At 37.4% G+C, this 15756-nt stretch overlaps 1 protein-coding gene across 2 annotated transcripts in view; it reads right to left on the bottom strand.

Annotated features, from left to right (window-relative positions):
* Positions 1 to 14121, bottom strand: part of LOC115212810 (folylpolyglutamate synthase, mitochondrial-like) — a 41792-nt gene extending 27671 nt beyond the window's left edge. For both annotated transcript variants that reach the window (XM_029781530.2, XM_036501473.1), the window contains exons 1-2: positions 13877 to 14121; positions 2307 to 2423 (exon numbers count right to left, since the gene is read on the bottom strand). In XM_029781530.2, coding sequence (XP_029637390.1) covers positions 2307 to 2423; positions 13877 to 14044 — 285 coding nt within the window. In that variant the 5' untranslated portion in view covers positions 14045 to 14121. The remainder of the gene's footprint in view (positions 1 to 2306; positions 2424 to 13876) is intronic.
* Positions 14122 to 15756: the final 1635 nt, after the last annotated feature.

The following is a 15756-nucleotide window of genomic DNA, read 5'->3' as shown; positions in this document are numbered from 1 at the left end:
AATGTCCATTTCCTTGGTTTTGTGTTTATGATTTCGTTTCTCATTGTGTTCGACGTTTTTTTGGTGTCCTGTACCCATATATGCATGTATATATACATGTAGAGGTAGGTACGTACATATATGTATGTATATATGCATATGTTTTATTTGTTTATTAATTTATTATATGACGGAACGCACGCATCCATTTCTAAGTAAGATTGTTCTTAATATATATATATATATATATATATATATATATGTGTGTATGTATGTATGTATGCATGTAGGGAGAGAGAGTGGGGCTTGCTAAAATAATCTACTAGTTAGATTAAATGGTGGGACAGATAATACTAAAATTTCTTTTTCATCTTTCTAGTTTAAGGATAGGGAAAAACAAGTTGAATGCAACCAGTATAATGATTGTGAGTCCATACTGATAACAATAAAATTAATTGCAATGCACTTAATTTGTCTAGCTAAGACATATGTATGCTATATTTTTGTGACGTTATATCTTAGGGACTCTTGTCTCTTGTTGTGTGAGAGTACAACACCCCCTGGCAAGAATGGACTGGACCACTACAAATAAATATTAGCAGTCTGAGTAAGTGAGGTAGTTCAAAGTTTACAGTTTGAGTTAGCATGCTGGAGTGTTGGTTCTTCAAAGATTGTCATTATGTTCAGTGTGGTTACTGCCGTTTGTTTTGATTATATTGTTATTACACTGTTGCAGTGTATTCATTTATGCATAAGGATATAACATCCGGCAATGAAGATTGTTTGACACTCACATTGGTTATTTGACAATTTCTGCATCATGGAAAACCTATTAGCTGCAGTAGTACAACTTCAAGTGAAGCAACAGGAACAACTACAGGAGTTATAAAAACAAATACTACAACAACAATTAATTGAGTTACAGCAAGTGAAGTTCGAAAATTCAGTAAGCTCATTTACACCAGAGAGCGTGGCTAATGCAAATTCTGACTTTACATATAATCGGGAGGAGGGCATTACGTTTCCTGTGTATTATAGAAGATACAAAGAAATTTTTAACAAGTGCAAGTCATGGTTGGAGAAGCAGAAAATTAAGGCTTTTACTATGCAAGGTAGGTCCTGCTGAACATGAGAGTTACTGTAACTTTATTCTGCCCAAAAAGTCAAGTGAGATTGGTTTCCAAGAAACTGTGGAACATAAGAGACATATAAACCAACCAAGGAAGAGGCATACCTAAGCTCAGTAAGAAATTCCCCTGGAAGTATTCTGTGAAATATTCGACAAACCGGTACCAAAAGTAATAGAGTCCCATAGAATCAGCATGAGAAAAATAAAGCAGACCGAACATCTTGAGATAATATCCAAGTGAAAGAGATACTAAAAAAGAAAAATATATATATAAATAAAAAAATTTTTTATTTCTTTGGAACATGAAATCTCAAAAGGGGAGATGTTGTGTGAAAGTATGACATCCTCTGACGATAATGGGCTGAATCACAGTCTGAGTAACAGTTTGAGAAAGTGAGGTAATTCCGGTGAAAGAGCCTGGAGTCTGGTTTGGTCCTGACCTCTGGACAGAGAAGAATTGGAGCGAGGTTACAGGCAGAGTGACGTACATAACTCAGACTGGGTTACATTATACAGAGAGGGCAGAGGTGACAAATGTATTTATTGATTCTGTCATTGCTTTCCATCTAACTGTCGGGCCATGCCTTGATTTGTGGTTAAACAAGTTGGAATGCATGGTCTCTCACTTCTTGTGGGAAGGCAGGTGGCCTCTTGCAAGGTGCTCTATCTGCTGCCAACAGCCACTAAAGGGTAGGTTAGGGATGTCGTGGCTAAATATACACAGGCATACGCTGAGGTCAAGGCATCTTTGCCTTTATATGGACGGCGGGTGGGTGTGGTCTCTGTTTGTTGATGAGATATTTTCCAGGTTCACCTCTTTTGGTGAACTGGAATGCTGGATCAGGCATAGACTAAGGCTGGGAGCTTGGCAAACAGGGTATCAACAGGCACCCATTCTTCTCTCCCAAACGAGCTGATTCTGATTCTGAAAAGAAAACTAATGAAAGTTTGCTGGTCTTTGTAGGGAGGTTGATGGTCTTACTAATGTATGATTTATATACAGATTTAGTACTCAATGTTTACTCTACAGGATGTGTAGAGTTTGTGTTTCAGTGCTGATGAATAAATTAATTTTGTCAAATTCTTCTTTGTAGGATGGTCTTGATGATTTGTTCATGAAGAGTCAGTCTACATAATTAACATTACTTGTTTAATGCAAAGTTACATCAAAAATTATGTTGAGAAAAGTGCTACTCACTGTTAAACCAACATTCTCAAGACACAGCCGAATGAAAACTAATTTATCCTTTTTATTGGTTGCCTGTGCTTGAATTTTCTTTTTGCTCTGTAACGAATTCAAAGTTTTGATGGTTTCCTGAAAAATTCAAGTTGCAAATAAATTATTTATAAAATGTGAAGTCTATAATGATTATATGAGTAAGATACAAGACAAAGAATAATTAAAGCATTTCTGAATCCTACTCTTTTCCCTTTTTTTTTTAACACCACTCCCTATATATAATTATATATAAATTTAAATATATAAAATGTATACTAACTGTATTATACACATTTAGAACTCCCATTACGAGGAAAATTGAAATAGAGCATCAAATATTCCTTAAACAGGTAATTGATTTTTATTCTATACACACACAAAAAAAAATTAATACCATAAAAAAAATACAGTTTCAATTCATAGTCTACATTTTTTAAGTTAAAAATTTAAGAGCTTTTCTCCTTCTTTTCAAGTTTTTTAAAAAGTCTGCAGATTAATGATCTTATCAATTGTCATGCTCTTCATGCAGTTTTCAAACATAAAATACGTCAACTTTCTTAAATGCTTTCCCATATATATGCCCAGCTGTAGAAACTCTGCCTGGTGCAGCCATCTGGTTCGCCAGTCCTCAGTCAAATCGTCCAACCCATGCTAGCATGGAAAGCAGACGTTAAACGATGATGATGATATATATACATATATATAATTATCATTATCGTTTAACACCCATCTTCTATTGATGCATGGGTAGGATGTTTGACAGGAGCCAGCCAGGTAGAAAATCTACCCAAAGTTACTGCATCTGTTTTGGCAAAGATTTTACAGCTGGATGCCCTTCCTAACATCAGCCGCTCTGCAGAGTGAACTCAGTGCTTTTTACATGGCACTAGCACAGGTGAAGTTAGTTTTGGCAAGATTTTTTACAGTGTGGATTGGATGCTTTTTTAATGTGACACCTGCATTGACAGAGTAACCAAGTCTCTCACAAGACAAGGAATGATGAGAGGGTCAGGGCATTTGTGTCAGAGGATGAAAGTTATAGTGTGACAAAGAGACAGAGAAACAGAAGCAGGTGTCTTGCCACAACAGAGGGGGCATTAAAGGAGGTGATCCAGTATCAAATGATGAAAGGTTAGAGCAGTGTTTCCCAAACATTTTGCACCAAATTGCAATATTGCCCACCTATTGGCCAAAAAATGCTCAAAATCCCCTAGGACTCCCCCTTGTATCATTTGACACACACACTATATCGTAGACTCATTGCCCTATATAGTTGTAACAGGCACATACTAGATAGACTTAGAAAGGACTTATTTAGCACCCTATGCTGAATGAGACTCAAGATCACCATTGAGACTAATCTCACCACAGTAGATTTCTTAGATGTTACTTTAGATATGGGCTCTGGTGTATACAGGCCCTCTCACAAGCCAAACAAGAAGCTGTCCTATATTAGCACAGCCTCCTGCCACCCTATTATAGTTTTCAAGGACCTAGTGAGGGGTATAAGCAAGAGGATCTCGAATCTATTCTCTAGCCAAGGTATCTTTGATACTGCTACAATGAGGCACTGGCATCAAGTGGGTTTAAGGACCACATCTCCTACATGTCAGGCCCTAGCACCCAGAAAAGGAAACACCACCGAAACATAATTTGGTTTGCTCTACCCTTCTCGCTCAACATCAAGACTTGTGTAAGAAGGATTTTCCTTGGGTTAATAGACAAACATTTCACACACACACACACAGATACAGGCAATTATTAAACAAGCACAACCTAAGAATCTCCTTTAGTTGTGCACCTAACATGGAAAGCATTTTAATAAACATCCACAAACAGGCAGGTTGCTCTGGCAAGGTATATAATAACTGTTCAGGAGGAGGCTGATGCAAGGCTGAAGGAGTCATCTATAAAGTTATGGTGACACCTACACCTGCTGTTTGCATTACCAGCAATGTGCCATCCAACAGCAATATTAGCAGATTAACCAGGTTTCATGCCAGTACAATTGCCACACCTAAAGATGATGACCAATCCAGGACCAGTGACAAAGAGGAGATATCTAGTGTTCCCAGTACCATCACCACAGATAAGGACCAAGCAATTAATCACAGTGATACCGCCCCCCAGATCATTGTGCCATATTGACAGTGTCAGCAACAGTGTTACCAACAGCATCCTCAGGCTTGGAGCCTACCAGAGATATACCAGGAGTGTGAATATAGCCAAATCCCAAGTTTGTAAATATATCAGATCAGCCAGTACATCTTTCAAATGTCTCTTCCACAACCACTAGTCTTCCTTCAGAGTCCCAGAAAGACAGTTTGTCACGTCCCTGACCTTCCACGTGTGGCACCTCAAAGATCAAGGGACATTATGTGATATCAGGTGGAAAATAATAGATCATCCAAGCTCATATATTAATGGGAGTGGCTTTTACAAAATCTGCATCATGAAGAGAACAAAAATTCTTAAGGATTACTAGCAGTATAACCCAGCCTTGCCTGGGATTAAGTTACGAGTATTAAGTTAATCAAGTTCTTTATTTCAAACCAAACTAAATAATATCGACTCTCAACAAAACACACTTTTACTCGGTGTAAAATAAAAACAAAACTCTTTCGCACCCAAAGTAATGTGTGTGAGAGAGAGTGGGGAGTAAGATGAACAATTTAAAATAAATAAATGATTTAAAATAAATATATTGTAATTGTTGTGTGAGAAAGTATATATACTATGATTAGAAAATATAGTGTCTTTCAAAAACATCTTGAATTTGAACACTATATCTCATGTTTAAGAAAAAACAAAACATTTTACATTTTATTTTTTATGAACGTCGTCACTTATTCTCTCTCTCTCTCTCACTTTGTCTTTCCCTTTTTTTTGTTTAAACTCTCTTCCATTTTTCTTTATCTTGTTTCCTTTTTCTTAGATGCCGTCAAAAAGCTATGGCTGAAAATAGATTTTTATGAACGTCGTCACTTACACTCTCTCTCTCTCACTTTGTCTTTCCCGTGAAACTCTCTGCCCTTCTTCCACTTTTCTTTATCTTATTTTTTTGTTAGACACTGTCAAAAAGCTATGGCTGATAATTTTTATGGCTAAAAGCTATAGCTGAAAATAGAATTTTACCACTATCTGCGGGTACCTCGGGAAAAAAATAAGTTGACAAAACTCAGATAGGATGTTGACGAATGTCCTCCTAAAATTTGAGCGAAATGCGTACTAATTTGTGGATGTGTATAAACTACAATCACGTACACACACATCTTGCCTTATATATATATATATATATATACAGATACTAAACCTGACGTGTTAAATAGTTGTAAAGAAGGTTTCTCTAAATGTGTCCACTTCAAGCGCTACCTACTGGGAAATTGGATCTCCCTGTTTGCTAGTTAGGCTCTTTGGGGTCTGTAAGGGTTATTTTAGCCTACGGTCCAGGGGGAATAACCCGTCCTCATTAACGTTTTTGTACGCAAGGCCTTAAATCGTGATATTTGACCGTTTCCCCATGTCCACATGGTAAAAAGTTTGAATTTTTTGTCTTTGTATGGAGTCTGACAAACTGTCCACTAGGCTTTGGTTTTCGTTGATACAAAACCTTTGGTAACTCTATGACCAGAATTTAAATTTTTGGTGTATATATACTACATTCATACATATATAAAAATCATTATCATCATCATACCAACCCATCTTTTTAACTTAAGACTGTGTTCTGTATTGCATAATTACGTTATTTAACTGAAACAGTGAGGTGTAATTTGAAAAAATTTAGCTGTTATTTCTCGCAGAACAAATAACCACATAGATGTTTCCCTATTAGCCGAAAACATTTTTTTTTTTTTGCCAGAAGGGGAATAACTCCCCAAACTTCTCATTCCTTTTTACTGTTGCTATCACAATCACCTAGGTGAACGTTTCTCACAGATGTAGGCTATTAACAAGTGGACAAACAAATTAGTATGTTTAATAAAATTACGAATTACATGGATTTCAAATGTTTTGACTTAACATTAAGAGGGTCAGAGTAAAAAATTTTACTAATAATTTGTAAGTGAAGTGGGTGAGTTTGACCAGTTTGAGAACTACTGACCCAAGTCCACTCAGTTGTAAATGAGTAACACTGTGGCGGGCTTATGTTCTGTTCAGAGGGAGTATAGTAATTTCGGTCACTTATATATTATGGAAACTAGGTAACTGGCCCTTATGTGTTCTGGGACTCAAGACAGTAACATGTAGGGGCTCTTACTTTACTTCTAGAAAGTCATCTAACTATTCCTGTGCAGATATCACTTCGATGCACCATGTGTGTCCTCAATTTTTCTTATGGAGTAAACACCATCAAATTCCTACCTACTTCCTTCCCACACTTTAAAATTCTTAGATGCCACTGAAATTATGTGTTCTCTGTTTCTCACCAACGCTTTCATCTCTACTTTGTTGACCTTTAAGTCTTTGAACTATTGGCTTTCATGCTTTTCTGCAACTTTGCGACATCAGTGTTGACATCATACCTATAAAAGATCTGACTGACTCCATCAATCTTGCCTGTTTCAATTTAACTTTCAGTCAACTGAAATTTCGGAGTTCTCTCCCTTACTTCTTTTACGCGCCACGTTAATGACTATCATCATTGCGATTATAATTTCAATTAAAATTTATTTTCGGGTTACTACATTATGCCTGCATACTCATTTTACACCTTGTTTCCTTAGCATTACACCAGACTACTGATTATAAACAAGCTGGTTGCAGTAAAGAATAAAAAGATTCTTCTGATTTGACTTTATAGAATATGTACATCTTTTAGAAAATTGTCACTTTATAAGATTTTGATGGCAAATTCATAAATTAACATGAACATTTATTTACATGAAAGAAAATTACTGGAGAACTTCCTTCTAGTTCTTCCAAATCTCTCTGCTAAAACTGTATTGAAACCATTTGTGAGGAATTTTTTTTTTATCACAGCAACTGGTCGTACATCACAAAGTTCAATGGAACCTACTGAAACAAGCCAGCATGCTCACAGCATTACCACAGGCAATGGCAGGGCTAAGGCGTTGGGAAAGTCAAGTGCCCTCACAGGCATCACCTGACACCATGGTGAGGCGAGCTGCTAACACTGACAAGAACTTTGTGGGTTAGAGACCCAGTCCTTCTGAACATCTCAAATGCCACAGGTTGGAAGAGATAGTCCACTGTCAGGTCCCAATATTTCAGGATTTTTTTTACATTCAGCTATGAAAGCAGTGACCTTCCCATTGACAGCAGCATCCAGGATATGGGAGGGAGCAAAGGAGTCACAGACTCTGATGTCCCAAATGAGGCACTTACTTCTAATTCAGGGACAGAAGGTAAGACCATCTGGTCTCTTTCCATCACTTCTGGATAACCCTGATGGCTCGGTATCCGAGGGGATATTAATCCGAGCCAGGTCCACTTAATGTTTAGGTTTAGCTCAGTGTACTGAATGAAGCGACCAGCATTTAGGTGGCAAGACAGACCCTGAAGACTTGTGGGGTCGAGGGGCCTACGACAGCAGCATCTTAGTCCCCTAAAGACATCAGCTCCCACTCTTCTTTCATAATAATAATAAGACATTGTGTATAGTGCTCAGGTGCACTACAACTCATCTAAAGTGTATGTATAGTACATAAGGTAATGTACAAGCGTCAGGAAAAGAACAGTGCATGAGTCATGACATACACATATGTGTATGAGTATGGAAGGGGGACAATCAGGTGTAGTTTCGGCGGATTTCGGAAAGCATGAGGGCCTTAAAGGATGCAGTGTCATGGCAGTCAACAACTGACGCAGGCAGTTTGTTCCATGCTTCAGCAACTCTGAGCGTGAAAAAATATTTCCGAAAGTCATGGGAGCTGTGCTGTTTTCTGACTTTGTAGGCATGTCCACGTGTGTTGGACACATGGAAATCAAAAAGGTGTTCAGTGTTGTTGTTGGTGAAGTGGTTGATAACTTTGTGGGTGTTTACCAAGTCCATTGCCAGATGCCGGAGCTTCAGTGAATCCATGCCCAGGGAAACAAGACGCTCAGAGTATGGTAGGTGTCTGATGGAGGGTATGCGTTTGGTTGCACGTCTCTAAACAGATTCCAGGAGGTCAATGTTCTGAGTAAGATAGGGGTTCCAAATTGATGATGCGAATTCCAAGTGTGGTCGTACCATAGCTGTATACAGCTTTAAATAGATGGCTGGAGAGCGGCTAACAAAAGTCTTGCTGAGTGATGCCAAGACACCCTCGGCCTTCTTGACAATTTTAGAGATATGCTTTGTCCAACGCAAATCACTGCTGACAGTGATGCCTAGGTCACGCTCGCAAGAGAATTTCTTGATATCAGTGTTGTGGAGGGAGTATGTGGACACAGGGTTTTTTCTCCCAAAATGCATGGTGGTACACTTGTCCACAGCCAGTTTCAGTTGCCAGTCCGTGATCCATTGCTGCACTGTGTCCAGGTCTGATTGCAGGAAAGAGTTGTAGACATCAGGATCTGTCCTCTTGATTTCAAGGTACAGCTTGATGTCGTCTGCATATTTCAATACTGTGGCATTCTCTAAATTAGCATCTATGTCATTAATGTATGCCACAAACAAGAGGGGACCAAGAACAGATCCCTGTGGTACACCCGATGACATCTCATATGGTGTAGAATGCTGTCCTAGAACTGTGACTACCTCCTTTCGGCTGAGAATGAAGGATTTCAACCAGTTAAAAAGATCATCCCTCACACCCATTACAGAGAGTTTCACCATAAGCCTTTTGTGTGGCACAGAATTAAAAGCCTTAGCAAAGTCAAGGTAGACATCATCCACCCATGAGCCACTATCAGTGATCTGAGTAATGTCCTCAAGGAACTCGACAAGCTGATCACTGCAGCTGGAGTTAGGGACAAATCCATATTGTGAGGGTCGGATGAGACTGTGAGAGCTCCAGAAGTTCCAAAGTGTTTCTCTGACACACGATTCCATCAGTTTTGCAATACAGCTAGTGAGACTGACTGGGCGATAGTTGACAGGTGATGTACGGTCGCCCTTTTTGAACAGAGGAATGACACTGGCGGTTTTCCACTGCTCTGGAGTAGCACCATTGTTGAGACAGTACTGGAAAAAAATGTTTGTTAATTTAAGAATTATCCAGAAAAATCTTATAAAATGACAATGTTCTAAAAGATGTACATGCTTAAATGTTATATATGAAAATAAAATCAGATGTTATCTTTTATAGAATTGGCGTGCTAGTGACATAAATAGTTTGTTATTAGTTTTTACTTTGCATATGGTAAAACATTGAGATGGGTGGGTTGAAAAGGAAGTTCATAGTCTGACTATGCAGGAGCGATGCTAGAGCTGTGAAATCTTGCATGCAATAATTTCATCTTTTCTTATTAATAACTGCATTGCTTCTTTCCAAGTAAACTCACATCTAGCTGTTCAAAGAAGTTTTCAAAAGAAACTAGTAGCAATTTCTTTTGAAAATGGACAAAAGTTGGCACTGTGGTGTTATCAAGTACCTACAGAAAAAGGGTTTAGTTCATAAAGTTATTCATGCTGACACATGCTACATTAGAGGATGATGCTCCGGCTTTATTAACAGTGTAAAAATGGGCAGCTGGATTTAGGAGCAGAAAGAAGAGTCTTGAAGATTGCCCAAGGTCTGGATGCCCTGCAACTGCCACCACTGAGGCAAATATTGATTGTGGTCACCTTATGGTGATGAATGACAGGTGGTTGACTATAAATCAAATAGCCAATGCTATTAGCATACCCTGTGAGATAGTTCAGAATATTCTACACAATGAACATGGCATGATAAAGATTTCTGTTCAGTGTGAGTCACTTCTGACACCTGGTTAAAAGTGCACCAGGCTAAGCACATCACATGAAAAGTTGATGTTGTTTGAAGCAGGTCCAGCTGGTTTCCTTGAACGTTTCCTAACCCAGGACGAGTGTTGGGTCCATCATTTTGAACCAGAGACAAAGAGACAATCCTTGCAGTGGAAACATGCCTCCCCACCTGCTCCAAAGAAGGCCAAGGTCATTTCATCTGCAGGAAAGGTGACGACCTCAGTTTCTTGAGATGCAAAAAAAAATTGTGTTTGCTGATTATCTTCAAAAGGGCTTCACCATCAATGGAGGGTACAACGCCAACTTGTTGAGGCAGTTATGAAAGGCTACAAATGAAAACTGACAAAAGAGGTCTTATTTCATCAGGACATTACTCCAGCTCACAAGTTCTTGGTTCCAATGGCTGGTGTATGTAGCTGTGACTTTGAACTCCCTATTCTCCTGATTTGGCCATATCTGATTATCATCTGTTCCCAACATGAAAAAGCACTTGGCTGGGAACCAGTATTGCAGTGATGATGATGTCATATCTTTTGTTGATGAGACAAGACGACACAATAAATTTGACTGTATTGAATCATACCAACAGCTATTAAGCTTAACACTGCTTATATATATAATTTCATGAAAATACATAAACAAAATGTCAAAGATTTTATGTGTGCATGTGTGTGTGCACAAACATAAAGGATGTCAAATCTATTATACTCCTATAATTTTGGCTCAATTCACTCATTCCATGCCCATATGCATCACATTTGATGAAAAACAATTTGAAGAACAAGAGCCCTATATTTTGTATCTTCTAAAAGAATTTAGGTATCAGCAGCACGGTTCAGTACAATCAGTTTTGCTAAAATATTTTATTTAGGTTACATAGTAAATAGAGAAAAGAATTACCACATATCAATAATCATCTGTAAAACATTTTCTACTTTACTCCTGCATCTCATGGCCTTTTGACATTACAGGCTATCAAATAGCAATCCAAATTGCTGGTATTTACCAGTATCTAGAACAAAGGACAATGATGATACAATAGCGTTTTTGAAAACATTCAAATTGTTTTTACATCGAATGTGATGCATATAGCCCTGGAATGAGTGAAACAAGCCAAAAGTGTAGGGATATAATAGATTTGATATCCTTGTATGTTTTGTTTATATATATACTAGCAGTATCGCCCGGTGTTGCTCGGGTTTGTAAGGGAAATAACTATATAAGCATTTTTAGAGATGTAAAGTATAATAGCCATCTCAATATGGCTAACCACAAAGGGGGGGGGGTTACTGTAGCTTTTTACGTTCTGAGATTTAATAATACATTTTTAGAGAGTTACTTCCCTTATATAATAGGAAAAAATGCATTAAAAATGTAAAAAAATGATGGTAAATTTTTTTTTAAATCATAGACTCATCGTAGATGCGCACTAATACCCAGAAGGGCTCAATATGAATCACAACTATAAGATACCCGCTTTTGGTTACACTGCACCGCAAAATGTGAGAGTAGTTAGGAATCTAAATCGTAGGAGACAGACACTCACACAACTTCAGTTTTATATATAAAGATATATATCATCATCATCATCGTTTAACGTCTGCTTTCCATGCTAGCATGGGTTGGACGATTTGACTGAGGGCTGGTGAACCAGATGGCTGCACCAGGCTCTAGTCTTGATCTGGCAAAGTTTCTACAGCTGGATGCCCTTCCTAATGCCAACCACTCCGAGAGTGTAGTGGGTGCTTTTACATGCCACTGGCATGGGGGCCAGCCAGGCGGTACTGGTAACGACCTCACTCGAATCTTTTTACACATGTCACCAGCACAGGTGCCAGTAAGGCGATACTGGTAACAATCATACTCGAATGGTGCCTTTTATGTGCCACTGGCATGGAAGCCGGTTAGCCGCTCTGTCAACGATCACACTCGTATGGTGCTCTTTGCACCCCACTAGCACGGATGCCAGTCATTGAATTTGATTTTGATATATATATATATAACAAGTAAAAGATATTTTAACTTCATTTATGTCTCCCCTCTCTTTCAAGAAAGGCTCTTTCTTTCTTACTTTCTCCATAGTCTCTCATCACACTTTCTCTTTTTCTCTTTCTGACTTTCCACACAAAAATGAAATGCATTAGTTACCCCATTGGTGCTAAAAAATTCCAAAAGGAAATTGAAATTTTTTTTTTTCCTAATTGACTTGATACCATATCAAATCTATTCTGCAATTTGGGATTAATATATCCAGTAATTTTAAGAGGTATGTAAAAGAAATTTTGTTTTAACATTATACTTTTACTTGTTTCATGCACGCACACAGTTTTTAAAAGAATTTATCAATCTTTGTCTTCTGCCCAGACTCCGTTACCACTAAACTTTAGCATTTTCACCTATTCTTCTCAAACTTGCTTGAATTTTCAATCTAATGTAATCCACACTCGCAAAAACACATTTCTATAAAATGTTATCTAAAAATATGGGTAAAGAAATGGAGCTAATGCAGTTTTGCACCTCACCTTCAAAAATGTATTTTTAAAAAATTTCTTCAGATTCCTAGGTTTTATTCAAATATCGGAGATTACAAATAATAAAAAAAAAAAAAAGATGGTTTGATTGAGGACTAGCATGCCAGGAAAATTTATTCAGGGTATTATATATAATTATACCCAGTGATTTTAAGAGGTAGGAAAAAGATATTTTGTTAATATTTTACTCCATTTCACTCATACAGGCAAAAACTCTAATGTGAATTTATCTCTATATTGAACTTATCGTCTGTCTCTCCACACTTCATTACCACTAACTTCTATAACCTCTGCATCTTCACAATCTACACTTTCTCGAAAACGTATTTCTGCAAAATGTTATCTAAAATTATGGGTAAAGAAAGAAATAGCGAAAAATATTTGAAAATAGGGTGGGGTGAAATTTCCGAGGCTCCCACCCCACATCACACCGTTTTCAGGACCCCAAAATGGGTTTTGTGGTATATTAGGTCACCGGAATTCAGTCAACGAAAAAACAAAAAAAATTTCAATGATTCCAGGATATGGGGTGGGGTCCGATTTCCCACCCACCCTTTTTTCGAACAAAAATATGGGGTTTGCAGCATATTATGAGGTCAGGGTACTTGATTCCATGCAAAAAATCAGAGTGTGTTTTTTTTCCTTAGTGAAAATCGCGCAGGTGAAAAGATCAATGGCGGTGGGGGTGAAATTTCTGAGGCTTCCACCTCACCCCACCCCGTTTTCCGGACCCTAAAATGGGTTTTGTAGCATATTGGGAGGTCACCGGAGTTCATTCAACGGAAAAGAAAAATTTCCAATGGTTCAGGGATAGAGGGGGAGGGGCAGTTCCTACCCACCGACTTTTTTTCCGAACAAAATTTAGGAGTTTGCAGCATATTATGAGGTCACGGTACTTGATTCCATGCAAAAAAAATCCGAGTTTTTTTTTTTTCTTAGTGAAAATCGTGCAGGTGAAAGAATCAAATAATACCATTAATTTTACGTGCTCAAAATATGGTGTGTAGGAAATTAAGGTACAATATAAATTAGTTATTTCGATCAACTTTTTACTCCTTCTCACTATAATACAAACCTTGCGCCAAGTTAAGGATAAAAAAAGTAGTAAAAATATTAATAACGGAATTTTAGCTTTCACTTACATCATATGATTTTTCGTCGCTTGCTGTCAGTTTTGTGTTCTTGTGTTGATATAACAGAGTCTCCATGGTGTGTTGTATGCGCTTAATTAAGAAAAAACCTTGATATTTAAAGTGTGATAATGTGCCGAAAGATAACGAGTGTTTCATCAGTTTTCTAAGAAATGTCATATGTACTGATATATTTAAGCTAAGGTTTGGTAAACAAATTTAAATTTAGGTTGAAGAAAACTTCTTCGTAGTAGTTTGACTTACGAAGAAATAGCTGACAGATCTCTCTTTAAAATCACACCCTTTCATCATCAAAAGAAAAAAAGACAATTTAGTCATAGGTGTGACGATTACGGACGTTAGCATAGTTTTGTACTTGTAATAGCAATAGAAGCAATAACTATTTTCTTGAGAAATTGAAAGTATTTCACTAGTCTCTATTTGAATATATTTAAAACTTTTAAAAACTTTTGTTGTTGTTTAGCCTCAGATCATTGATTATTCGCCGTAGCCTCCTATTATATATATATTATATATATATATATATATATATATAATATATATATATATATATATATATATATATACACAACGTTCAATTCCTTCTTTAAGACAATGGTAGAATATGGCTTGAGCGAGATTTGGCTTCTATTTCTAGCAGGTGGAGCAACTGCGTGGAAGCCCTTCTTCCGTATTATGTCACCACTAGTTCAATGTTATGTCATATGTACTGAGGACACAACTTATTGTTTTCCATGTTTTACTTATTCTTCCGTATAAAATACGATCGGAGCATTTTTATCCTTTAAATGTCTACATTATCTAATCCCAGGTCAGACTTGGCTGAACAGAATTATATCCAAAGTAGCCTTCCTTTCTTTTTCTAAGGCAGTAGAGATTAATTTGAGGGGTAGTTATTTCCGCCAGATTTAATAACTCATTTGACGGCTCGAAATACTTCCATTTTTGTTAAAATTAAAAGCTAAGCATTAAGCTATTTGTGTACCTACATACTTTGTCATGTATGTTCTCTTACAAATCTCTATCTTTTGAATATAAATAACAAAAGCTATCACATTTTGAACTTGAGAAAAAGTCCTGGCGTATTTAAAAAATTTTTCAATTAAATTTGTTTAATCTTATATTTTGTTCATATCTACTTGCTACGATTTAAAACAAGGCATTCTCAGACACATAGAAAAATGCTTCTTTGTTTACAATTGGCTAAAAAAAATTTTTGTATACATTGACTTAACGACAGAATTTTTATTTACCAACATATTTTTACAGGAAGAAAGAAAGTAAAGAACATTAAAAGCATAAAAGATCAAATTACTGAGAGAAAAAAATAGAACTACTTCATAAAGGAAACAAAATAATAAAAAGAGAATTAAGCATCAAAAGATGGTGCGAGAGGAAGTAACAGGTTGCACACCCAGACTAATTGGCGCGTTCAGCTGCATCTCGCAGACATAATTGCAAAGGTGCTGCCGCGGAGAATGGCCACCAACACTCCCTACAAAAGCTACCCCACTTCGTGGGACTCTTTCTCAGACGCTCCGCTGTTAGCTCTATTTTGGGGAGATCAGCAGTGCAGGGTCCAAGAGCATCAAAAGTCTCGAAAGCGACTGGACAGGCTCCTATATTTGTTTATCTCTCTCTCCCTCACTCTCTCTCTTCCTGCCTCCCTCTCTCTACGTTACGGGCGGCGATGTTGGAACTGGAGAACGTATCGCAGCACGTCGCACTGTGCATGTTAGTTTCTTTTTCTGAAACTCATCAGCTTGTCGCTTAAGCATTAACTGACAAAGCCATGTGAATTCATAACCTGGATATAGAAGCTGAAAATTTCGAAGCCGCTGTCTGTAGTTATCTTCTTTCCCTCTGAATTT

The sequence above is a fragment of the Octopus sinensis genome, linkage group LG1 (assembly GCF_006345805.1).
Source record: "Octopus sinensis linkage group LG1, ASM634580v1, whole genome shotgun sequence".
Classification (NCBI taxonomy): domain Eukaryota; kingdom Metazoa; phylum Mollusca; class Cephalopoda; order Octopoda; family Octopodidae; genus Octopus; species Octopus sinensis.
This window is presented reverse-complemented; position numbering and strand designations above follow the sequence as displayed.